Genomic DNA, 27085 nt, shown 5'->3' with positions numbered 1-27085 from the left:
TGGCCAAATAACATTTTAAAAATAATTTTTTAATGAATCCTCATATCCATCATTCAGTTAAAGAACTAGACTATCAGTACTTTAGAAGCCCCTAAACAATCACTTCCCCTTTTCTCCTCCACAGAGATAATTATTATTTCAGAACTTTATAATTGGTTCTTTACTTTTATCAATAGTTTTATCACAAATGTATATATCTCTAAATAATATATTATTTCATTTTGCCTACTCTTTAACCTTTATTTAAATTTAATCTATATATATTCTTTGTGTTGACTTGTTTGAGGTTCCTCCATGTTATTACATGTAACATTTATTTTCACTGCTATTTAGGATTCCATTACGTGACTATTACACAACTTATATAACCCTAAACACTTTATGATCCTTGATCCTATTTTATCCTCACAATGTCACTGTGAGGCAGGATGAAGAAACTGAGGCCTAGTTAGATGAAGTAACTTGCCCAAGGTCAGACAGAAATCAAGTGTAAGGGCTAGGCTTTGAACGCAGGTTTGTCTGATTTCAGGGCCCATGTTATTTCTACTACACCACACTGCCTCACCAAGATCCCTCCAAGCGCTAATGGAAGCGTAAGTCAATCTAACATTTGTTAAATACTATGTACTAGGTGCTTAACAATATATTCTAATATGCTCACAACAATTCTCTGAGGTAAGTATTATTGGCCTCCTGTGCTTCTGTGAGCACAAGTAGATTGACATTAAAATGGGTAGAACTGAGACAATTGAACCTACTTTAATGTTTGACATAGTGGAATTTAGTGTCTCCCCAGATTTGACTGAATTATTACCTGGAAAGCTTCCTAAAAACATGATTCCTAGGCTCTATTCCCGTCTTTTGATCAAAAGTCTTCACTGGGGCATAGAAATCTTTTTGTTCTTGTTGTTGGTTTTTTGTTTGTTTGTTTTGAGACGGAGTCTTGATCTGTTGCCAGGCTGGAGTGCCATGGCGCAATCTCGGCTTACCGCAACCTCCATCTCCTGGGTTCAAGCGATTCTCCTGCCCCAGCCTCCTGAGTAGCTGGAATTACAGACACACGCCACCACACCCAGCTAATTTTTGTATTTTTAGTAGAGATGGGGTTTCACCATGTTGGCCAGGATAGTCTCAATCTCTTGCCCTCGTGATCCACCCGCCTCGGCCTCCCAAAGGGAAATCATATTTTAATCAAACATTCTAGATAAATATTATATTATATAAATATAATATTAATTTCTTATATTCAAGGTGACTTCATGCCATCTATATGTTAATGACTTCCAAATCTCTCTCTCCAGAAATGGCCTTTCTCCAAAATTCATAATTTCTCTATCCAACTGCTTCCTGTCTGTCTTCATGTGGATTTCAAATAGACCTTGCAAACTTCACATGGCTCAAAAGAACTCTTTTTTTTAAGCATAAATCAGATATTGTTATCTTCTTGCTTCAAACTCTCCAATATCTTTTCCCTTTACTTGAAGTAAAAGGCAGACCATTTCTATTGCTTGTAAAACCCATGTGTATTTGTTCCTGCTGCATTTCTTACAGTTCTTGCCCTATTTCTTACAGTTCTCCCCTCTATCAGCTGCACTGTTTTTCTCTCTGTTGCTGTTATTTCTGTGTGGAATACCTAAACCTGATTTTTAAATGGTTGATTCCTTCTTGTATTTTTACAATTTAGCTGATGTCATCTTCTCAATTGGTCTTTCCTAGCCATTCAGTCTTATGTAGCTATCCAGTCACATTTGTCACATCACCCTGTGTTGATTCTCTGTGTAGGGTATGTCACTGTTCCTTATATGTGTAATTGTTTGTTTTGTTTCTTTTCCTACTAGAATGTAACCAGAGCTTTGTCTTATCACTGTCATTTATTGAATGAAACACTGATCTAATTTGTTTGAAAGTTTGTCCAGAGTAGTACCAGGGAGTGGGCTAAATAACAAACTCTTAATCTCCCCATGACTCATATTGTTGTTATTTAACATTGAATAAATTGCTAAATCTTAGACTTTTTTTTTTTTTTTAAGTGTAAAATCATTCCTATTGACATCTCAGAAAGCAGGCTGTAATTGGTAATAAACACCATCCGTGATTTGGCATACATTGTGTCTTAGTTTGTCACAAGGGAGAATGTTGTTAACCCTAAACCATGATGTCAGAAGATTAAATAGACTTCAGGTTTACTGTTGTCCTTGTTGATTTTATTTATTTATTCTTTTGTTGTGCAGGTGACCATCCACGGCAAGATAGCATGGATTTCAGTAATGAATGGGGGGATCCCTCAAGCTGTCGATGTGGAGACAGATTGAAGCCATTAGAGCGGAGAGCTGCACGCCAGCACCAGCGATGTTTAGCACATTCTTTGGTTGGGACTCCCAATTATATTGCACCTGAAGTATTGCTACGAACAGGTAAAGCACTTCTTTCATATAAAATCTCAGTAGGCCTTTAGGCCAGCCAAAACAACACTAGAATATGCCTTATTTTTCAGGCTTATAATAAAAGTATTAATTTTACAGTATAAATTGGTGATTTAATGTTAATTTTTATTGTATTCTGAGCATTTTTAAAGTGCTTCTAAATAACTAACTTTGGTATCTTATTTTAGGATACACACAGTTGTGTGATTGGTGGAGTGTTGGTGTTATTCTTTTTGAAATGTTGGTGGGACAGCCTCCTTTCTTGGCACAAACACCATTAGAAACACAAATGAAGGTAAGGTATGGCATCTATATCAAAAGAATTCTCACAAAGTTGCTACGTCATTGACCTTTATTTATTAGTACTTAGAGCATTTTAGTCTGGAGTTAAAGAATGAGCTTGGGCTGGGTGCAGTGGCTCATACCGATAATGCCAGTGCTTTGGGAGGTTGAGGCAGGAGGATTGCTTGCACCTAGGAGTTCAAGATCAGCCTGACAATGATGTGAGACCCCATCTCTACAAAAAAAAAAAAGTTTAATTTAAAAAAGGAAAAGAATGAACTTGTAAGGGTATATGAACTCACTAAAATTGCATGTGTGAACTCCAGTCTCCATGATGCCATATCCCCATAATTTTGTATCCCCCCTCACTCATACACCATACTCATATATCATTCTCAAAAAGGTCTTTAGGCCAGGCACGGTGACTCATGCCTGTAATCCTACCACTTTGGGAGGTGTAGGCGGGTGGATCACCTGAGGTCAGGAGTTTGGGATCAGCCTGGCCAACATGGCAAAACCCCGTCTCTACTAAAAATACAAAAATTAGCTGGGTGTGGTGGCGGACACCTGTAATCCCAGCTACTTGGGAGGCTGAGGCAGGAGAATCCTTTGAATTCCGAAGGCAGAGGTTGCAGTGAGCCAAGATCTCACCATTGCACTCCACCCTGGGTGAAAGAGCGAAACTCCTTCTCAAACAAAACAAAACAAAACAAGCCTTTAGTCCATTTTGAAGATTTGTTCACTGCTTGTCACCTACTGCCTCCTGGCTTTGTCTCCTTCTATGCAAACTACAAACAAATGTTTATATCCCCATTTGAAAATACCTCTGGCACTTAAATGAGAAGCTACCCACAATTTTGACCATACACTGTCTGATTTAATACCCTTTGGTGATTCCTTTGTCCATGGGTTAAAGTTAGAATTTGCCCTCCGTTCATACCATTCCCTCTGTCTGGAATGTCCTACTTCCATCTCTCTCTTCTATAACCCTTCCTCCTTTCTGAAGTCTAATTAACTCCTGGTCGTTCTCTCTCTCTCTCTCTCTCTTTTTTTTTTTTTTATACAGAGTCTTGCTCTATCATCAGGCTAGAGTGCAGTGGCGTGATCTCAGCTCACTGCAACTTCTGCCTCCTGGGTTCAAGTGAGTCTCGTGCCTCAGCTTCCCGAGTAGCTGGGATTACAGGCACGCGCCATCACACCCAGCTAGTTTTTGTATTTTTAGTAGAGACGGGGTTTCACCATGTTGGCCAGGATGGTCTCAATCTCCTGAACTCATGATCCACCCGCCTCGGCCTCCCAATGAGCCACTGCACTCCGCCTCCTGATCATTCTTAATTATTCTTTGAGGGCCAGACATGATGGCTCATGTCTGTAATCCCAGCACTTTATTTTGAGATAGGATCAAAACATTTCACCAAGGGTGGAATGCAGTGGCATGATGTTGTCTCATGCAACCTCTGTCCTGGCTCAAGCAACCTATCTTAGCCTCCTGGTAGATGGGACCACAGGTTCTTTTTTTTAAATTTTTTGTATTTTTTTTTTTTTTTTGTAGATATAGGGTTTTGCCATGTTGCCCAGGCTGGTCTCAAACTCCTGGGCTCAAGTAATCCACCCACCTCAGCCTCCCAAAGTGCTGGAATGGGTGCAGTGGCTCACACCTGTAATCCCAGCACTTTGCAAGGTCGCAGCAGACAGATCACCAACAAATGGTATTGAGAAAACTGGTGAGCCATATACAAAAAAAATGAACATCAGGTCAGGTGCAGTGGCTCACGCCTATAATCCTAGCACTTTGGGAGGCCGAGGCGGATGGATAACCTGAGGTTAGGGGTTTGAGACCAGCCTAGTCAACGTGGTGAAACCCCGTCTCTACTAAAACTACAAAAATTAGCCAAGTGTGGTTGGTGCATGCCTGTAATCCTGGGTCCTTGGGAGCCTGAGGCAGGAGAATCACTTGAACCCAGGAGGCAGAGCTTGCATTGAGCCAAGATCGTGCCACTGCACTCCAGCCTGGGACGACAGAGCAAGACTCTGTCTCAAAAAAAAAAAAAAAAAAAAAACTGAGCCTCACACCTTTACAAAGATTAACTCAAATTGAGTCACATATATAGATAAAACTTAAAGGTATAATACTTTTAGAAGAAAACATAGGAGAAAATCTTTGTGGGCTTGGGTTAGGTAAAGAGTTCGTAGAAATGACCCCAGAATCATGACCCATAAAAGAAAAAAGTTCATCAAAACTAAGAACTTTCCCTCTACCACAGATAACAATCAAGAGAAAAGACAAGCTACAGGCTGGGAGAAAATATTTACAAATCACATAGCTAAGAAAGGTTTTTTTAATCTACCATATATAAAGAACCCTCAAAACTCAACAGTAAGGCAAAAAGTAACCCAAGCCAGTGATCTGACATATTTCTTTAAATGTCTGGGTCAAAAAAAGAATGGATCTCTGTCTCTTTAAATCTGCCAGAGCAGGTGAAAGAAAGGCATCTGTGCTGTTCCCTCAGGGAATCACTAACACCAACCAAGATGGACAGCCTCAAATATTTGGAGGGCAGGGTTCTTACTGCCCACCTTGGCACTAACCAGCTGCTCCAGGAAGGCAAGCTGTGGTTTTCCTGACTGCCACAGGACTGAGGAATGGTAGATGGTAGTGGGCTCACACACGCTGCTGTCTGAACCAAATTTTAGCAGCCTCTCCCTTCATGAAGCACTCTCCTGGCTGCTGTAAGGTTCCAAAGTTCCAAAATAGTATTCTGATAGTCTTTTTCCAGTTTAATGATTGATTTTAGGGATGGGTAGACCCCTGATGCTTCCTACTCTGCTGTTTTCTGTGCTATCTCTTTCTACTGTGGTTTTTTACTATTATCTCTTTGTATAGTTTTGTTTGTGATTGCTCTAGTGACTACAAAATATATATTGTTTTCTTTCTTTCTTTTTTTTTTTTTTTTTGAGATGCAGTTTCACTCTGTTGCCTAGGCTGGAGCGTAGTGGTGCAACCTCATCTCACTGCAACCTCTGTCTCCCAGGTTCAAGTGATTCTCCTGCCTCAGCCTCCTGAGTAGCTGGGATTACAGGTGCCTTCTACCACACTTGGCTAATTTTTGTATTTTTAGTAGAGACAGGGTTTCACTATGTTGGCCAGGCTGGTCTCAAACTCCTGCCTCAAGCAATCCACCCACCTCAGCCTCCCAAAGTGTTGGGATTACAGGCGTGAGCCACTGCGCCCAGCCTAAGTTTTCACTATCTACATAGAATTTATACTTTACCACTTCAAGTTCAATGTAGAACCATATGCTATATAGGTCCCTTTATTCACTATTATTTATATTGTAGTTATTTTATTTTTCTTCTTCTTCTTCTTCTTTTTTTTTTTTTTTTTTTTTTGAGACAAGGTCTTGCTCTGCTGCCCACGCTGGAGTGCAGGGTTGTGATTTCAGCTCACTGCAACCTCTGCCTCCTGGGTTTAAGATTCTCCTGTGTCATCCTCCCAAGTAGCCTGGATTACAGGCACATGCCACCACCCTTGGCTAATTTTATTATTATTTTGTAATCAAGACTAGTCACTATGTTGCCCAGGCTGGTCTTGAACTTCTGGGCTCAAGTAATCCTCCCACGTCGGCCTCCCAAAATGTTGGGATTACAAGCATGAGCCTACACCTGGCTTGTAGTTATTTTATACATTACATCTACATATGCTTAAAACCTCATCCAGCCAGCACGGTGGTTCACCCTGTAATCCTAGCACTTTGGGAGGCCAAGGCAGGTGGGTCATGAGGTCAGGAGATCGAGACCATCCTGACTAACACGGTGAAACCCCATCTCTACTAAAAATAAAAAAAATTAGCCGGGTGTGGTGGCGGGCGCCTGTAGTCCCAGCTACTCGTGAGGCTGAGGCAGGAGAATGGTGTGAATCCGGGAGGTGGAGCTTGAAGTGAGCCGAGATGGTGCCACTGTACTCCAGCCTGGGTGACAGAGGGGGACTCTACCTCAATAAATACATACATACATACATACATACATACAACCTCATCCAGCCAGATGTGGTGGCTCACACCTGTAATCCCAGTGCTTTGGAAGGCCACAGCAGGAAGATCACTGGAACACAGGAGTTTGAGATCAGTCTAGGCAACATAGTAAGACCCTGTCTCTACAAAAAAATTTTTTAATTAACCTAGCATGCTGGTGTGTAGTAGTACATGCCTACAGGCCCAGCTACTTGGGGCAGGGGCACCGGTAAGTGGGAGGATCCCTTAAGTCCAGGAGGTCGAGGCTGCAGTAAGAGCTAATAAGCACACCAGCCTGGGCACACCAGCCTGAGCAACAAAGTGTGACCCTGTCTCACAACCTGCCTCATCCAACAATGTAACAATTTTGCTTTCAACCATCAAGTTCTTTAAAGAACTCAAGGTGAGAGGCTGAATGCAGTGGCTCATGCCTGCAATCCCAGCACTTTGGGAGGCTGACGCAAGAGGATTGCTTGAAGCCAGGAGTTCAAGACCATCGTGAGTAACAAATCATAGACCGTGTCTCTACCAAAAAAAAAAAAAAAAATAGCTGTGCATGGTGGATGGTGGCACGTGCCTGTGGTCCCAGCTACTCCAGACACAGGAGGATCACTTGAGCCCAGGAGTTTGAGGCTACCGTGAGCTATAATCATACTGCTACCTTGCAGCCTGAGCAACAGAATGAGACCCTGTCTCTAAAAAAAATAATAATAAAAAAAAAAAGATGGGACGAATAGTCATTTATGTTTACCTGGATATTTAGCGTTTTCCTTGCTCTTCCTGCTTTCCTGCTGTTTCAAGATTCCTTCTATATCATATCTCTTCCATCTGAACAACTTCCTTAAGCAGATACTTGAGAGCAAGTGTGTTGATAACAGAGTCTTAATTTCTTTTCATATGAGAATGTCTTTATTTTGTCTTCCTTAGAATATTATCACTTGAGGCTGGGCACAGTGGCTTATGCCTGTAATCCCAGCACTTTGGGAGGCCGAGGCGGGTGGATCACCTGAGGTCAGGAGTTTGAGACCAAACTGGCCAACATGTTGAAACCCCGTCTCTACTAAAATACAAAAATTAGCTGGGCTGGTGGCGTACACTATAATCCCAGCTACTTGGGAAACTGAGGCAGGAGAATTGCTTGAACCCAGGAGGCAGAGGTTGCAGGGAGACAAGATCATACCACTGCACTCTAGCCTGGGTGATAGAGCAAGACACCATCTCAAAAAATATATATATTATCACTTGATACAAAATTCTGGGTTTTAGTTCTTATAGCACTTTAAAATGTCTACATCCTTCTGTCATTCATAATTTGATGAGACATCTGCAATTATTCAGATCCCTCAAATAATGCATTATGTTTCTGTAGCTACTTTCAATAATTTTTTTTCTGTATTATAATTATGATATGTCTGGGCATGGATTTCTCAGGGTTTATTCTGTTTGGTATTCACCAAGCATCTCAAATCTGTAGGTTTATGTCTTTGATCAAATTTGGGGTGTGTTCAGCCATCATGTCTTCAAATATTTATCTGTACCACACATTTTCTTTTGTGATGTTAATCACAGGAATGTTAGACCTTTTGGTGTGGTCCCACAGATTCCTGAAATTCTACTTACATTTTTTTTTTTTTTTGAGACGGAGTCTCACGCTGTTGCCCAGGCTGGAGTGCAGTGGCGCGATCTCGGCTCACTGCAAGCTCCGCCTCCTGGGTTCACGCCATTCTCCTGCCTCAGCCTCCTGAGTAGCTAGGACTACAGGCGCCCGCCACCGCGCCCGGCTAATTTTTTTTTTTGTATTTTTTAGTAGAGACGGGGTTTCACTGTGGTCTCGATCTCCTGACCTTGTGATCCGCCCGCCTCGGCCTCCCAAAGTGCTGGGATTACAGGCTTGAGCCACCGCGCCCGGCCAAAATTCTACTTACATTTTAAGGTTTTGTGTTTTCTGCTTTTCAGAATGAGCAGTTGATTGAATTGCGTAATTAGTATCAACCTCTCTCTTTTTTTTGAGACATAGTCTTGTTTTGTTGCCCAGGCTGGAGTGCAGTGGCATGATCTCAGCTCACTGCAAGCTCCATCTCAAGCTCCTTGTTCAAGCGATCTTTCCACTTCAGCCTCCCGAGTCCCTGGGACTATAGGCGCACCACCACACCCAGCTAATTTTCTGTATTTTTAGTAAGACAGGGTTCTCACCATGTTGGCTAGGCTGGTCTCCAACTTCTGGCCTCAAGTAATCCACCTGCCTCAGCCTCCCAAAGAGCTGGGATTACAGGAGTGACACCACTGTGCACGGCCAGTATCAACCTATCTTCAAGTTCACTGATTTTTTTCCTCTGACATCTTCACTCTGCTATTGAGACTATCCATTGAGTTTTTTATTTTGGTTATTTTTCCATTATAAAATTTCTTTTTGATACTTTATATCTTCAATTTCTTTGCTTGAGACCTATCTTTCATTTCATGAGTGTTGATCCTTATTTGGAGCTTTTTTTTTTTTTTTTTTTTTGAGACGGAGTCTCACTCTGTCGCCCAGGCTGGAGTGCAGTAGTGCGATCTCGGCTCACTGCAACCTCCGCCTCCCAGGTTCACGCCATTCTCCTGCCTCAGCCTCCTGAGTAGCTGGGACTACAGGCGCCCGCCACCACACCCGGCTAATTTTTTTTATTTTTAGTAGAGACACCACACCTGGTTAATTTTTTATTTTTAGTAGAGACAGGGTTTCACCGTGTTAGCCAGGATGGTCTCGATCTCCTGACCTCGTGATCTGCCTGCCTCAGCCTCCCAGAGTGCTGGGATTACAGGTGTGAGCCACCGCGCCTGACCTGGAACATTTTTATAATGGTTACTTTCAAGTCTTTGTCAGAAAATTCTAGCATCTATGTCATATCAATACTGACTGACTTTTTCTATGTTAGTTGAAATTTTCCGGGTTTTTTGTTTTTTTTTGTTTTTTTGTTTATACTAAGTAATTTTGGATTGTATCCTGGACATTTTAAAGAACACATTATGCGACTCTGGATTTTTTTTTTTTTTTTTGAGACAGAGTCTTGCTCTGTCACCCAGGCTGGAGTGAGTGCAATGGTGTGATCTTGGCTCACTACACCACCTAAGTTCAAGCAATTGTCCTGCCTCAGCCTCCCAGGTAGCTAGGACTATAGGCACGTGCTACCACACCTGACTAATTTTTGTATTTTTAGTAGAGACGGGGTTTCACTGTGTTGGCCAGGCTGGTCTCGAACTCCTGACCTCAGGTGATCTGCCTACCTTGGCCTCCCAAAGTGCTGGGATTACAGGCGTGAGCCACAGGGCCCAGCCGAGACTCTGGATCTTATGGATAATTTTGACCTTGTTTTGACAAGCATTAAACCTGGTTGTGTTCAGGCCACAGGTTCCAACCAGGCTTTTTTTATTTCAATGTCAGTTTCAAAGCCTTTTTTCCTTTCTAGGCAGATCTCTTTGTAGGCTATGGTCTTTTCCTTAGTTCAGTTCTCAAAGTCTTTGTTACGCTCCTTAGGATTAGATTCACATAGGTACAGTTTGGAGGGGGAGCCCAGCAGTTCATAAGCAACTTAATGGGGTCACTTGCCCAATCTCCTCCCTCTCTGTGATGTCCCCAGTACCTTCTTGTTCCCTGGGGCTCCCTATTTTAGTTCTCTGACCAGAAAGTGAGGTTTCACTTACCCAATATCTCATAACTGCACCTGAATCCAGGACAAGGTGGCAAAAGGACACAGAGAGAAAACAAGCAACAGAGATTCAACCCATCTTATTGGGACCCTATGCTTTATTATCATTTTATTTATTTATATATTTATGAGATGGAGTCTCACTCTGTCGCCCAGGCTGGAGTGCAGTGGCACAATCTTGGCTCACTGCAACCTCTGCTTCCTGGGTTCAAGTGATTCTCCTAACTCAGCCTCCTGAGTAGCTGGGATTACAGGTATGCACCACCACACCCCACTAATGTTTTTTTTTTTTGAGACAGAGTCTCGCTCTGTCACCCAGCCTGGAGTGCAGTGGCGCGATCTCAGCTCACTGCAAGCTCCGCCTCCCGGGTTTACGCCATTCTCCTGCCGCAGCCTCCTGAGTAGCTGGGACTACAGGCACCCACCACCTCGCCCGGCTAGTTTTTTGTATTTTTAGTAGAGACGGGATTTCACCATGTTAGCCAGGATGATTTCAATCTCCTGACCTCGTGATCCACCTGTCTCGGCCTCCCAAAGTGCTGGGATTGCAGGCTTGAGCCACCGCGCCCGGCCCACTAATTTTTGTATTTTAGTAGAGACAGGGCTTCACCGTTTTGGCCAAGCTGATCTTGCACTCCTGATCTCAAGTGATCTACCCACCTCGGCCTCCCAAAATGTTGGGATTACAGGCGTGAACCACCGAGCCCAGCCCATGCTTTGTTATTTTATTTCCAATTGGAGAGGAGGGTTCATCTGTCAGTTTTAGGGGCATATTGGCTCTTATTGTCACCTCCATTGCTACCAGGAAACTCCTTTTCTACTCCCTGAGCCTGAACTAGAGGGACTTCTCCTCTAGCTCTCTGTCTGTGCTCAGCTCCTTCCAAGTTTTGGGCTACCTTGAGTCCAGCCTGCAGACTACTAGAGTGAAAAAAATGGAGCTGGGTGTGCTGGCACAGGCCTGTAGTCCCAGTTACTCGGGAGGCTGAGGTGGGAGGATTGCTTGAGGCTAGGAGTTCAAGACCAGCGTGGACAACATAGTGAGAATCCTGTCCCTTATTTTTTTTAAATGGTCACCAGGTTTAATGGTACTTCAAATTTACATCTTCTCCCCAAATCTACCTGTTATTATTTACTTTTCAGGGTCTTGAAGTAGCTGCTTCATGTATCCTGATCAGGTTTTATAGCTGCCTTCTGTGGGAGAGAGACGGGAGAGTATACGTAGTACCTCCTCAAAACTGGGACCTCTCTGGTTGCTTTTAGGATTTTTTTCTCTTTAACTTTGGTTTTCTTCAATTTGACCATGGTGTGCCTATGTGTAGTTTTCTTTGTATTTTTCTTGGTTGAGATTCACTCAGTTTCTTGAAATGTACATTAATGACTTTCATCGATTTGGGGAAATTCTCTGTCATCTCTTCAAATATTTATTTTGCTTCCTTCTCACCTTTTGAGACTCTAATGATTATACATATGCTATTCCTTTGATATTGTCCTCCATTTCTCTTATGCTTTATTCTTTCTTTTATTCTACATGTTTTCTCTCTGTGCTTCAGTTTATATAATTTTATTCATCCATCTTTGAATTATCTGAATCTTTTGCTGTGCTTAGTCTTTTTTTTTTTTTTTTTGCCTTAAACTAAAAAATCCTAAATACACATTAAAATAAAAAATGTTAAACTTGGCCAGGCACAGTGGCTCATGCCTGTAATTCTAGCACTTTGGGAGGCCAAGGTGGATGGATCACTTGCGGTCAGGAGTTCGAAACCAGCCTGGCCAGCATGGTGAAACCCTGTCTCTACTAAAAATACAAAAAAATGCCGGGCGCGGTGGCTCATGCCTGTAATCCCAGCACTTTGGGAGGCCGAGGCGGGCGGATCACGAGGTCGGGAGATCGAGACCATCCTGGCTAACACGGTGAGACCCGTCTCTACTAAAAAAAATATAAAAAATTAGCAGGGCGTGGTGGCAGGCGCCTGTAGTCCCAGCTACTCAGGAGGCTGAGGCAGGAGAATGGCGTGAACCCGGGAGGCGGAGCTTGCAGTGAGCTGAGATCGTGCCACTGCACTCTAGCCTGGGCAACAGAGCGAGACTCCGTCTCAAAAAAAAAAAAAAAAAATTAGCCGTGTGAGGTGGCAGGCACCTGTAATCCCAGCTACTCAGGAGACTGAGGCAGGAGAACCACTTGAACCCAGGAGGCAGAGGTTGCAGTGAGCCGAGATCACGCCACTGTACTCCATCCTGGGCAACAGAGCGAGCCTCTGTTTAAAAAAAAAAGGAATTGTTCATCTCATTGTATTTTTTTTTTATTTCTCCTGTTTGAAATAAGTGATGGAACTGGAAGCATAAATAACTATTATTAACTGTATCTTTTTTTTTTCCAAAAAGGTTTTAAAAATATTATATTATTAGTTGAAGCATCTCAATTTTCTAATCTGGGGTAAGACTTTAAAAGGAACAAATAATAGAAGAGGGAGTATATTTTCTTCCCTCTGTAGTAGCTGACTAGCTCCTCTATGAATAAGTAAGATTATAGTGTTCATTTATTCATTATTATTAAAACTTTTTAACAAATATTTATTGACTACCTACCATGGAACAAGTTGAAGATTTTTTTTTTCCTCTTTTGAGACAGGGTCTTGCTCTGTCACCCAGGCTGGAGTGCAGTGGCACAATCACGGCTCACTGCGGCCTCAGCCTCCCTGGGCTCAGCTGATCCTCCCACCTCAGCCTCTCAAGTAGCTGGGACCACAGATGTACACCACCAACCTGGCTAACTTTTGTATTTTTTGTAGAGATAGGCTTTTGCCGTGTTGCCCAGGCTGGTCTTGAACTTCTGGGCTCAAGCAATTCACCCACCTTGGCCTCCCAAAGTGCTGGGATTACAGGTGTGAGCCACAGTGCCTGCCCAAGTTGAAGGTATCTTAACTTGGTTAAATGACAATTCTACCACTTAATAGAGTTTGCCCCAAATCCATTTAATATCGTACTTGGAGTTGTATACCAATTCCCCTGCCTCCAAGAGTTCAGCGGGAGAGACTAGGTAGTCTGACTTCACTTGGCTTTCCTTTCTTCCTCATTTTATTTTATTCATAACCAGAGCTTTTTTTTTTTTTTTTTTTTTTGAGACAGTGTCTCACTGTGTCACACAGGCTGGAGTGCAGTGGTGCAGTCATGGCTCACTGCAGCCTCAAACTCCTGGGCTCCAGGAATCCTTCTGCTTCAACCTCCTGAGTAGCTAGGACTACAGATGCATGCCACCATACCTGGCTAAGTTTTAAAGTTTTTTTTGGTAGAGAGGGGGTCTCGCTTTGTTGCCCAGGTTTGTCTTGAACCTTCCCAGCTTCAAGCAGTCCTCCCACCTCTGCCTCCCAGGGTGCTGGGATTACAGACAAGCCACCACGCTTGGCACCAGAAAAAGTTTTATCATAATGTATTAAGTATGTGCCAGGCAATTTACTGAGCACTAGGAGATACAAAGACCACTAAAACATGATCCCTAGCCTTAATGGAATTTTATATTTCAGTAGGACATAAACATAAATAGGTACCATAAGGTATTAGAAATGTGATAGAAATAAATATATGGTAGAGGGGAGGCAGAGTAGAAGTAGTCATTTCTACCATAGGCAAAAAGGTTTACTAGGGGAGATTAAAACTGACACTGAGTCTTATAATGTGAGTAGAAGTTGCCTGGAGAGGATGGGATAGGAGAACAAATTATTTTCCAGCAAAATATCATGTAATTTATTTAAAATACAAAAATAGCCCAGTGAGACTTTTGGTATAAAACTTGAAGGAAATTTTTATTTTTCTAATTTATCTCTTCCCCCTAATTTTAAAAAATCTTTAAAGGTTATCAACTGGCAAACATCTCTTCACATTCCACCACAAGCTAAACTCAGTCCTGAAGCTTCTGATCTTATTATTAAACTTTGCCGAGGACCCGAAGATCGCTTAGGCAAGAATGGTGCTGATGAAATAAAAGCTCATCCATTTTTTAAAACAATTGATTTCTCCAGTGACCTGAGACAGCAGTCTGCTTCATACATTCCTAAAATCACACACCCAACAGATACATCAAATTTTGATCCTGTTGATCCTGATAAGTTATGGAGTGACGATAACGAGGAAGAAAATGTAAATGACACTCTCAATGGATGGTATAAAAATGGGAAGCATCCTGAACATGCATTCTATGAATTTACCTTCCGAAGGTTTTTTGATGACAATGGCTACCCATATAATTATCCAAAGCCTATTGAATATGAATACATTAATTCACAAGGCTCAGAGCAGCAGTCGGATGAAGATGATCAAAACACAGGCTCAGAGATTAAAAATCGCGATCTAGTATATGTTTAACACACTAGTAAATAAATGTAATGAGAATTTGCAAAAGGGCCTGAAATGCAAGGTGTTTTGAGGTTCTGAGAGTAAAATTATGCAAATATGACAGAGCTATATATGTGTGCTCTGTGTACAATATTGTATTTTCCTAAATTATGGGAAATCCTTTTAAAATGTTAATTTATTCCAGCCGTTTAAATCAGTATTTAGAAAAAAATTGTTATAAGAAAAGTAAATTATGAACTGAATATTACAATCAGTTCTTGGTACTTAAAGTACTTAAAATAAGTAGTGCTTTGTTTAAAAGGAGAAATCTGGTATCTATTTGTATATATGCTAAATAATTTTAAAAGACAAGAGTTTTTGAAATTTTTTTGAAAGACAGTTTTAGTTTTATCTTGCTTTAACCAAATATGAAACATACCCCGTATTTAGAGAGCTCTTTTTTCCCCTCATAACCTTGTTTTTGGTACAAAATAAGCTAGAGAAATTAAGCCATCGTGTTGGTGAGTGTTCCTAGGCTAATCTTAATCTGTATAATTCACATCCTGAAACTAAGGAATACAGGGTTAAAAAATATTAATATGTTTGTCAGAAGGAAAGATAATGCATTTATCTCCCCGCCCCCATGGAATATTTAATCTTCTTGCATTTATTTCTCAAGAATTACTGGCTTTAAAAGAAGCCAAAGCACTACTAGCTTTTTTTCCATATTGTTATTTTTGATGCTGCTTCCAATTTTAAAAGGGAACAAAGCTGCCATAAATAAAAATTTTCAGTACTGAAAGCTAAAATTTTTTCACCATCCTAAGCAAAGAATTATTTTCATGTTCATATACTTTTCCTGTATAGTAACTATTTTGATTATATTATCAATGTTACCTGTTTCCTCTTTCAGAACAGTGCTGCATATACAGATTGTTATTGGCAAAGGAAAATCTGGCTATCTGGCAATATTTTACCTAAGGGCAGATTAATTGGTGAAAAAATTAACTCTTAAGATGGCCATTAATAATTACAAAAATTTACAGAGTGGTCTTAGTAGAAAATTCAAGTCCTCCTAATTTATTTAAGGTTAAATAATGTGTTCAACATGACTATTATGTATAATGCTTAGGTTCTAAGGAAGATTAAGGTTCTATACCAAAATACATGAGCTTATCTTTTAGGAAGGGGAAAAAGGCTCTATTTTGACCATAGTAAAATTTGTATTTTATTTCCTTTTCTTAAGCTCCATTGATAAGGGATTGTTTTTATCAAAAGTTACTATTTGGGGATTGGAGGCATAATTTTAATGATTTTCATACTTTTAGCTTTCTTCACATAAAAGCTAATTGAAACCATATATGTAGTAAAATTAAAGGCAGAGCTGTTGCAGTTGAATTGGAGAGTCAGGGCAAAGAACACTTACTAGCCCACACTTCCTACCTTTCTACAGGTGGTCCTTTCAGAACTCAGCTTGGAAACCTACTACTATGTTATCATGGGTCTTTCGGGGTTAGTGGTTCTTTTGAGATCTGAAGGAAGCTGTGGACTCTTCCCAGGAAAAAAAAAAAAAAATCAACACATACAATGTTGCATGCAGTTTCAAGGGATTTTGGACATATTGAAACCTATCACAGGCTCTAGGTTATGGACCTCTGTCCCATGAGAAAATTGATATATTAAACTAAGAACTTTGTTTTTAACTTACCAATCACTACTCAGCACATCTTATATAAACTGATAATTTGTGATGGAAAAGGTCTGTAACATGTGATGTAAGGTGACCTTATGAATGCCTCTCTTGCTGGTACATTAATTTGTTTTAAATGTATCATTTGGAGGGGACTGAAATGTTGGACTCATTACAAGCTTGATACAGAAATATTTCTGAAGGATTTCTAATTGGAATTATAAGAAAATGTGCTCTCATGAAATGGCAGTCTTCACCTCATGGTTCATGGAACATTTGGTTAGTCCCATAAAATCCTATGCAAAACAAAGTAGTTCAAGAATTTTTAGGTGAGTACTCACATTTATAAGGTATTCCTCTTGCTCTTTGGGCTTTTTCAATCTGATTTATTTAAATTTTCATTTAGTTGTTTTACTTTTGGACTAAGGTGCAATACAGTAGAAAATAACTTTGTTACATTTATGTTGTAGGAAATCTAAGGTGCTGTCTCCTCCCCCTTCCCTTCCCACAAAATCTGTATTCCCCCTATTGCTGAAATGTAACAGACACTACAAATTTTGTATTCTTTTTTTGTTTTTTGTTTTGAGACAGGGTCTCACTCTGTCACCCAGGCTGGAGTGCAGTGGCGCTTCACAGCTCACTGCATCCTCGACATTTGAGGCTCACGCAGTCCTCACACCTCAGCCTCCCAAGTAGCTGGGCATGCGCCACCAAGCCCAGCTAATTTTTGTATCTTTAGTAGAGATGGGGTTTTGCCATGTTGCCCAGGTTGGTCTGGAACTCCTGGGCTCCAGTTATATGCCCACCTCAGCCTCCCAGAGTGCTGGGATTACAGACGTGAGCCACCGCGCCTGGCGCAAATATGTATTCTTTTAAAATTTCCTCTGATACTATAAGCCTTTTGCATTTATCTGAAGCAGTATACATGCCTTTGGTATCAGCAATTTTAACAGTTTGGATATACTTATCAGCTGTCTTATTCCAAAACTACATCTACTTCTTCCAGTATAGAATCTGGTGCTTCCTGACCAAAAAGATGAGAAAAACAATGTTAAAAATATAGATACTTTCCATTGAAATGGAGTGAAAACGTTGGTTCTGTATGTTTTCTTTTAAAATAATTTTCTCATAAAAACTTGCTGTCTTTATTGTACTTACCCTTTTTATGCATATCAATAGTATTTATAAGATGTGTTCTATAATTATGTAATTGTAGATACTGTTATGTATTGTCCAGTGACATCATAAGGCAGGCCCTACTGCTGTATCTTTTCTACTTTCTTATTTGTAATAGAAACTATAGAATGTATGACTAAAAAGTCACTTTGAGATTGACTTTTTTAAAAAGTTATTACTTTCTGCTGTTGCAAAGTGCAAAACTGTGAGTGGAATTGTTTTATTCTGACTTAATATGTTAGAAATTAGAGAATACAGTGGGAGGATTTGTAGACATTGCTGCTGCTGTTACCCAAGGTATTTTAGATCAAAAAATTTAATAAACAGAAATCCCTTTGGTATTTAAAGTGGAACATTTAGCCTGTTCATTTTAATCTAAAGCAAAAAGTAATTTGAGTCAAAATATTGGTATATTTGTAAAGCGCCTTAATATATCCTTTTGTGGAAGGCACTACACAGTTTACTTTTATATTGTATTGTGTATATAAGTATTTTGTATTAAAATTGAATCAGTGGCAACACTAAAGTTTTATAAAATCATGCTTTGTTAGAAAAGGAATTACAGCTTTGCAATATAACTAATTGTTTTGCATAATTCTGAATGTAATAGATACGAATAATCAGCCTGTGTTTTTAATGAACTTATTTGTATTTTCCCAATCATTTTCTCTAGTGTAATGTTTGCTGGGATAATAAAAAAAATTCAAATCTTTCAATTATGTGTGGAAAGCTAATTTTTACACTGCTTAACTTTGTTGTTTTTTAATTCAAAAATTTATGTAAATTTTTTTTTTTTTTTTTTTTTTTTTGAGATGGAATCTGGCTCTGTCGCCCAGGCTGGAGTGCAGTGGCACGTTAAATATTTTTATTCTCTGAGAAAGTTATGATTAAAATTTTGATGCTTTGGAATTAAAATAACTAATGATAGTCCTTAGGTTAAGGCAAACTGAATATCATGTAAATGTCATGTTTTCATTTTAATGTTTTCATTTTGTCCAATATAAGTACAGTATTTCCTGTTAAGGGCCTCCATTAGATTACAGGTTTAGAATTTAATGATTAAATTTTACATTTAGTACCATTTGATTACGGTATATAATTTTTAAAATGTAAAATTGTTGGTTAATCTGTTTTTCTTTATAATCCTTTTTGTTTGTTTTATTTCTTAGAGATGGTCTTTCTCTGTCACCCAGGCTGGAGTTCAGTGTCATGATTAAAGCTCACTTTAACTTACACCTGGGCTGAAGCTGTCCTCCTGCCTTTTTCTCCCAAGTAGCTGGGACTAAAGGAGTGTGCCACCATACGTGGCTAATTTTTTATTTTTATATTTATAGAGATGGGGTCTCGCTAAGTTGCCCAGTCTGATCTCAAACTGCTGGATACAAGCGATCCTCCCGCCTCTGCCTCTCAAAGTATTGGGATTACAGACCTGAACCATTGTGTCAAAATATATATGTTGATATTGTATCTTATATCAGCTTTATATGGATGAAAAACAAGTACTGTTTTTCCTCTTCTTTTTAAGCATTACCATCATTATATCTTCTTTTATCCTCTTGTTTGCACTCCCTTGTAAGTTTGTATTTATTCTACATAAGTCTGTTGTACAGATGACACAAATTGCATTATTCCTATGGTTTATTGTACTACATTGTGGTCCCACATTTGGTATACTTAAAATTGTGACTATACTTTGCTACACACACACGCACACATGCACATCTGCTTGTGTATGTGAAGAGTAGAGGGAGGTCGCCAAACAGTTATTGTCCAGTTTTTCCTCCTTTCTTTCAGTAACAGAGCTACCCAGAGATTCCGAACATTTTGTTGGATTTAGGCTATGAATGGAACTTTGGGTTGTTTCCCTTGAGGAAGGGTTAAATTTGTTCTGCAGGAGAAAAAAAAGATTCTTATGAATACCTAGCTCACAGAGGGGTTGACAAATGACAGAAGCCACTCTTGCTCCCCAGTATCCACTCTCCCACTTTTCCTTTTACTAATAGAGCCAATATCCCTTTCTAAGTTTTGACTACCCCAGTAGAGTCCATGTTTCTCCTATTCCTTTGTAATTAGTTTTGGGCACATGACTAGGTTTTGGTCATTGGGACATTAGCAGATGTGGTATGTGCAAATTATACATATAATTAAAGTTGACATTGTTTGCCCACCACTTGCTCTTTACCTCTTCCCACAGGATGGAACACGTACATAGTGGTGATTTTATATTGACCATGAACATTAGAAAAACACTCTAGTGGCTGGACACAGTGGGTCACTCCTGTAATCCCAGCACTTTGGGAGGCCGAGGCGGGCGGAACACGAGGTCAAGAGATCGAGACCATGCTGGCCAACCAATGTGGTGAAACCCGTCTCTACTAAAAATACAAAAATTAGCTGGGCGTAGTGGCGCACGCCTCTAGTCCCAGCTACTCAGGAGGCTGAGGCGGGAGAATCGCTTGAACCTGGGAGGTGGAGGTTGCAATGAGCCAAGATTGAGCCACTGCACTCCATCCTGGGCAACACAGCGAGACTCCGTCTCAAAAAAAAAAAAAAAAAAGAAAAATACTCTAGTGATGGTGAATGAACCAAATGATTACATTCTGGTTACCTGAGAGATTGTGTGAAGCAGGGTCGTCTTTCCAGTCTGAACTGATCAACTGTAGAATGTGAGAGAGAGGGGAGAAAAGTTATATCTATATATATAATATATATCCATTTGTTACTGCTGCTGAGCCTATACCTTAAGTAATACAGCATATAATTTGTATCAGTGTATAATCTGATTTGCAGAATGACTTAACAAAGTCATTTTGTATTTTGACCATCTCCTGTGGACTCAACCATAAAATTCAGTTATTTTACTTCTTAGGTTTTTCTCTAATTCATCATCTTTATTCTCGTTGTTAACTAATTTGGTTAAGGTCCTCATCAGCCTGAATTAATGTAATAATTTTCTAACATGAGTCTTTACTTTATTCTGGTACCTTAAGTTTATTATCCAACCTGTCACCAAAATGACCTTAAAAGATAATTCCAGATTCTGCTTCTAATACAACCAATCAGATCCTAATGGATTTACTGTATCACAGCTAACAACTATAAAGTCTGGGGGCAAAAACCCAACTACCTAAAGATATTGGAATGGAACAAGACCAGGCAAATTCTGGAAGGGAGCTGATCCTTGGAAGAGAGGAATGGCACTAGATAAGTATTCCATTTTTATGACATCTTGCCTGAGAAAGGCCCAAATCTTTGGCTGAATCATGAATCAAATATGTAGGGAAGGCTGGGCACGGTGGCTCACGCCTGTAATCCCAGCACTTTGGGAGGCTGAGGTAGGCAGATCACTTGAGGTCAGGAGTTTGAGATCAGGCTGGCCACGTTGGTGAAACCCCGTGTCTACTAAAAATACAAAAATTAGCAGGTGTGGTGGTGCATGCCTGTAGTCCCTGCTACTCAGGAGGCTGAGACAGGAGAATCGCTTGAATCTGGGAGGTGGAGGTTGCAGTGAGCCGAGATCACCACTGCACTCCAGCCTGGGAGACAGAGACTCCAAAAGGAGAGGAGAAGTGAGGAGAGAGGAGGAGAGGGGAAGGGAGGGAAGATTACTCAAGAAAATCTACTAAAATTTGGTATGAGTTTTGAGAGTCTGTGATATTTGAACCAATATTCACTTTTAAGGGTTTTCTATCACCAATACTAAGCAATTTAATTATGATGTGTCTGGTGTCATTTTATTTATTTTTCTTGTGCTTGGGGTTCATTGAGCTTCTTGAATCTGTGGAGCAATGGTTTTCATTAATGCAAGATTTTTTTTAAGCTACCATTTTTTTTCTTCCTTTTTTAAAAAATTATACTTAAGTTCTGGGATATATGTGCAGAATGTGCAGGTTTGTTACATGGGTATACATGTACCATGGTGGTTTGCTGCACCCATCAACTCGTCATCTACATTAGGTATTTCTCCTAATGCTATCCCTCCTCTAGCCCCCACTCCCCGACAGGCCCTGGTGTGTGATGTTCCCCTCCCTGTGCCCCTGTGTTCTCATTGTTCAACTCCCACTTGTGAGTGAGAACATGTGGTGTTTGGTTTTCTGTTCCTGTGTTAATTTACTAAGAATGATGGTTTCCAGCTTCATCCATGTCCATACAAAGGACATTAACTCATTCTTTTTTTTATGTTCAGCCACCATTTCTTCCAGTTGAGTGTATACTAAAATAATACATCTAAAAGGTAATGAGTGAATTTGGTATTTTTTGTTTTTTTTTGTTTTTTTTTTGAGACAGAGTCTCACTTTGTTGCCTAGGCTGGAGTGCAATGGCATGATCTTGGCTCACTGCAACCTCTGCCTCCTGGGTTCAAGTGATTCTCCTGCCTCAGCCTCCCGAGTATCTGGGATTACAAGTGTCCACCACCATGCCTGGCTAATTTTTATGTTTTTTAGTAGAGACGGGGTTTCACCATGTTGGCCAGACTGGTCTCAAACTCCTGACCTTAGATGATCCACCCGCCTGGGCCTACCAAAGTGCTGGGACGCCCAGCCCTGAATTTGGTATCCTCAATTGCCTCTGGGAGTGGTAAACTGGATTTGTAGGGTGACAAGAATCGTAGAAATACTTCTCACTATATAGCCCTTTATATCATTTGATTTTGCATTATGTGCATTGCCTATCCAAATATATAACATAAAATGGAATTAAAAAACAAAACAACTCAAAACTTTAAGTCCAAGTGGAAGAACTGGATTTAGACAAAGGAAGATACACATTCATTGGGACATGAGGCAAAAACCAAAAGGCAGATGTGAGGCAAAGAAGTTTGTAAGTGGGAGGGTAAGAGTATTAATTTAGGTTAAGCTCAGCTGCACATAAAACCCAAAACATCCATACCTTAGACATATAATGTCTGAAGCTGGCAGTCCACTTCTGGTATGGCAGCTCCACAAAGTCATCCCACACTTCATCTGTTCAATTGCTGTCCTTGTCAACCTAAAATTTGCTCTGGTTAGTAGTTGGCTGCTTATGTTCTCTACACCTTGGGTGTGTGTGTTTTTGGTGTGTTTTTTTTGTTTTTTGTTTTTTTTTTGATACTGGGTCTAGCTCTGTTGCCCAGGCTGGAGTGAAGTGGCTCGATGGCTCACTGCAACCTCCGCCTCCCAGATTCAAGCAATTCTTGTGCCTCAGCCTCCAGAGTAGCTGGGATTACAGGTGTCCGCCACCACGTCCAGCTAATTTTTGTGTTTTTAGTAGAAATGAGGTTTTACCATATTGCCCAGGCTGGTCTCAAACTCCTGGGCTCAAGCAACCACCCGCCTCAGCCTCCCAAAGTGTTGGGATTACAAACATGAGCCACTGCACCCAGCCTTCTTTTCCTTGTTCTAACCTGGTGAAAAGAGAGGGGGGCAGGTGGAGGGAGATTTCTATGGCCTCTCCTTTTAAAGAAGTCTTCCTAAAAGTTCTACACAACACTTTCACTGCCAGAAGTTAGGTCCATGGTCACATCTAGCAGCAAGAGTGTCTGGGAAATAGTCCTTATTCCAGGTGGTCTGATTTTATCAAACCAGGTTCTGTTACGAGAATGGGTATTTGGCATCCAGTCTCTGCCACAGTGAGCAAGCTGAGAGAATTTCTTTCTTTCTTCTTCTTTTTTTTATTATTTTTTTGAGACAGAGTCTTGCTGTGTTGCCCAGGCTGGAGTGCAGTGGTGTGATCTTGGCTCACTGAAAGCTCTGCCTCCTGAATTCAAGCAATTCTCTTGCCTCAGCCTCCCAAGTAGCTGGGATTACAGGTGCGCGCCACCATGCCCAGCTAATTTTTGTATTTTTAGTAGAGATGACGTTTCACCATGTTGGACAGCCTGGTCTCGAACTCCTGACCTCAGGTGATCCACCCACCTTGGCCTCCCAAAGTGCTGAGATTACAGGCCCGAGTGACCGTGCCTGGCCCAAATTGAGAGAATTTCTGATAGTTTCTATTTCTTTGAGGTTGGAGGCATAGTAATTCACTGAAAGGGCAGACAGGGCTGGGTAGCTGCCTTTCTGGGGTAAAGGTCTGAAATAGGCCAGGTGCACTGGCTCACATCTGTAATCCCATCAGCCTCACATTTGGGAGGCTGCAGCGGGAAGATCCTTGAACCCAGGAGTTCGAGACCAGCCTGGGCAACATGGTGAGACCTTGTCTCTACAAAAAAATTTAAAAATTATCTGGGCTTGGTGGCACGTGCCCGTAGTTCTAGCTACTCAGGAGGCTGAGACAGGAGGATGGCTTGAGCCCAGTGGGTCAAGGCTGCAGTGAGCTGAGATCCTACCACTGTACTCCAGCCCGGGGGACAGAGCAAGACCCTGTTTCAAAAAATAAAAGTCTCAACTAATGGGAAGTGTGAGACATAACTGAAGTGAGACAGGCAGCAAAATGTTTCAGCTGGGTTAGAAAGATATGAAACTATGGCGCATCAATCTTCACAGTGATGTGATTTTCTTGGTAGCATTCAACAGCCTGGTATTAGCAGATCAGCGATGGAAACTATTGTTTAGGAAGAATGCGTATAAGGTTAGTAAAGAACACTGGTGAATCTGGCCCAGTCTGTTAATTGCAGCTATGGTGTGACATAATCTAAAAATTCAGTAAATCTTACTTATGGTTAGATTTTCTAGCCTTATGCATACTGTATCCCAGGAGATGGCTCAAATGTTTGAAGTATAGAAGAATGCCAGATGCATCAACCAGGTGAGTGAAGTTAATAAACTGGTCCTGAAAGTCCTTTCCAATTTCTCTCATGAAATGTAAAAAGTGTCTCAAATTCTTTTATTTATTTATTTATTTATTGAGACGGAGTCTCACTCTGTTGCCCAGGCTGGAGTGCAGTGGTGCAATCTCTGCTCACGGCAACCTCCACTTCCGGGTTCAAGTGATTCTCCTGCCTCAGCCTCCCGAGTAGCTGGGACTACAGGCGCTCACCATCACGCCCACTAATTTATGTGTTTTTAGTAGAGATGGGGTTTCGCCATTTTGGCCAGACTGGTTTCAAACTCTTGACCTCAGGTGATCCGCCTGCCTCGGCTTCCCAAAGTGCTGGGATTACAGGCGTGAGCCACCACACCCAGCCCTCAAATTCTTTTAAATTATTTTATTTTATTTATTCTACAAATATCTAATTAACACTTACAATGTGCCAGACGTTGCTCTACTCATATGGACAAAGTATCTGACTTCATTAAGTTTACTCACTGGGGCAAGAGAAACAAATATATAATGTAAAGAAGGTCTTTATGGCCATTCCCCTTCTGTGTAATTCCAGGGGTCACAGTACCTCTTGCAACGGTCCCCCAATCTATTCTGTCTCCCCTCCAAAACTTCCTACGTTTAGCTGTCAAATTAATCCTCCTATTTGCTATATAACTTATGTCTTCATTTGAAGCCTTTCAATGGATCCGTTTTTGTCTACTGAATAAAGTTTAAACTCTTTAGCTGGCACTTATCTTTCTATCTCTTTTCCCCTAACTTCGTTTTGTGTGTCCTATGATTCTGGCAAATTAATCTGACCATTCACCAGGAAAATCTCAGATTTTCTGAGTCACAGTTTGGACATAATCATTTTAGAAGGGTGGTAGTTGTAGAAGCCACACTGTAGAAGAAGAAATGACTCCTAGTCGTGAGAGTGGTACACAAATATTCTGCTGCTTCGCTTCCAGGCACAATGCAGAGATGAACACCTGCATTTCTTTGAAGTCAGGCTTGACCAGTGACTTGCTCTGGCCAAAAAAATGTAGGCAGAGTGGCAAGTTTCACATCCAGGCAGAGGCTGTGCAATTTATCTCCCTTTTTTTCACTGCCAAGGGTCCCACTGCCTGCATCCACTCAAGCTATGAACATAAAGAGTAGACAAGGAAAAAAATGCTGTTGTTGAAACCTCTGTAACTTAGAGGTTGCTACAGCATAACCCACTCTTGCTTGACAATACAGCTAGTGAAGAAATGGAAGTAGTGAATATAAGCCACTCTCTGGAGGTTTGTCTTTCCACCTAAAAAAAATCTTCAGCCGGGAGCGGTGGCTCATACTTGTAATCCCAGCACTTTGGGAGGCCGAGGCAGGTGGATCATGAGGTCAGGAGTTTGAGACCAGCCTGGCCAACACAGTGAAACCCCGTTTCTACTAAAAATACAAAAATTAGCTGGGCATGGTGGCAGGTGCCTGTAATCCCAGCTACTCGGGAGGGTGAGGCTTGAACCTGGGAGGTGGAGGTTGCAGTGAGCCGAGATTGCGCCATTACACTCCAGCCTGGGCGACAGAGCTAGACTCTGTTTCAAAACAACAACAACAACAAAAACAAAAAACAAAAAAACCTTCATATATAATACACGTATGTACACGTAATAAAATGTGCCCAGTTTGTGTACTGTTGAATTTTAATAAATGTATACACCTCTGTAAGCACTACCCTAACAGAACATTTCCTTTCCATCACCTTAAACATTTCCTGGGGTCTTTCAACAATCTAGTTCTTCTCCCCCACCTCCTGAATAGAGCCTCAGGCAGCCAACTACTGATCAGCTATTACTATAGATTAGTTTTGCCTGTTGTGGAATTTTTTTTTTGAGACAGTCTTGCTCTGTCACCCAGGCTGGAGTGCCTCAGCCACCCAAGTAGCTGGGATTACAGGTGTGCGCCACCAGGCCCAGCTAATATTTGTATTTTTAGTAGAGATGGGGCTTCACTATGTTGGCCAGGCTGGTCTCAAACGCCTGACCTCCTGTCTCGGCCTCCCAAAGTGCTGGGATTACAGGTGTGAGTCACCGTGCCTGGCCTAGAATTTCGTATAAATGGAATCATACAATGTGTATTCATATTGTGGCCTTTGAGAAGTTTTTAAACTGTAAATTGGCTTTACAAATTCAAACCATACCTTTGAACTCATATAAAAGATGAAGATTGAATTAGGGTAATTAATCTGTACCTCCCTGAATTGGTTTTGATTCCAAAAATATATACTAAATATAGTTTCCTGTTCCCTATTACAATAGAGTTCATATTTACTACAGTGAAACTATTATTCTCTACTCAGTTGAGAATGTTACAAGACTTTAAGCCCCATGAAACATTCTATTTTGTGACCACTGTATATCCAGTGCCAACACTGTCTCACATAGTAGTTGCTAAGTAAACATTTGTTGACTGAATGGATGTATTTCCCCTGAATTGCTTTTACATGTCTATGTTAGATGACTGGGGTGCTTTTATTCTTTTTAGAGATAGGGCCTCACTTTGTCTCCCAGACTGGAGTGCAATGGTGCCATCATGGCCCACTGCAGCCTCCAACTCCTGGGCTCAAGTGATCCTCTTGTGTCAGTCTCCTGAGTGGTTGGGACTACAGGCGTGTGCCACCATGTTCAGACAATTTTTGTACTTTTTGTAGAGACAGGGGTCTCACTATGTTGCTCAGGCTGCTCTTGAACTCCTGGCTCAAGGTATCCTCCCGCCTCAGCCTCCCAA

At 41.0% G+C, this 27085-nt stretch overlaps 1 protein-coding gene and 1 long non-coding RNA gene across 8 annotated transcripts in view; one reads left to right on the top strand and one right to left on the bottom strand.

The window, feature by feature from the left end:
* LOC105489007 (large tumor suppressor kinase 1) overlaps positions 1 to 18312 on the top strand; it is a 58749-nt gene extending 40437 nt beyond the window's left edge. For 3 of the 5 annotated variants that reach the window (XM_024795106.2, XM_011753570.2, XM_011753572.3), the window contains 3 exons: positions 2232 to 2414; positions 2612 to 2718; positions 14251 to 18312. In XM_024795106.2, coding sequence (XP_024650874.1) covers positions 2232 to 2414; positions 2612 to 2718; positions 14251 to 14760 — 800 coding nt within the window. In that variant the 3' untranslated portion in view covers positions 14761 to 18312. Of the gene's footprint in view, positions 1 to 2231; positions 2415 to 2611; positions 2719 to 5183; positions 6027 to 7100; positions 8341 to 14250 lie in introns of those variants that run through there. The other 2 variants (XM_071096587.1, XM_011753573.3) reach the window with 2 other exon arrangements.
* LOC139363326 (uncharacterized) overlaps positions 1 to 27085 on the bottom strand; it is a 29528-nt gene that overhangs the window by 1851 nt on the left and 592 nt on the right. For 2 of the 3 annotated variants that reach the window (XR_011623446.1, XR_011623445.1), the window contains exons 2-3: positions 22487 to 22585; positions 20205 to 20253 (exon numbers count right to left, since the gene is read on the bottom strand). This is a non-coding gene — a long non-coding RNA (uncharacterized lncRNA). Of the gene's footprint in view, positions 1 to 2804; positions 2941 to 20204; positions 20254 to 22486; positions 22586 to 27085 lie in introns of those variants that run through there. The other variant, XR_011623447.1, reaches the window with a different exon arrangement.

Source organism: Macaca nemestrina, chromosome 5, assembly GCF_043159975.1.
Source record: "Macaca nemestrina isolate mMacNem1 chromosome 5, mMacNem.hap1, whole genome shotgun sequence".
In the NCBI taxonomy this organism is placed as follows: Eukaryota; Metazoa; Chordata; class Mammalia; order Primates; family Cercopithecidae; genus Macaca; species Macaca nemestrina.
This window is presented reverse-complemented; position numbering and strand designations above follow the sequence as displayed.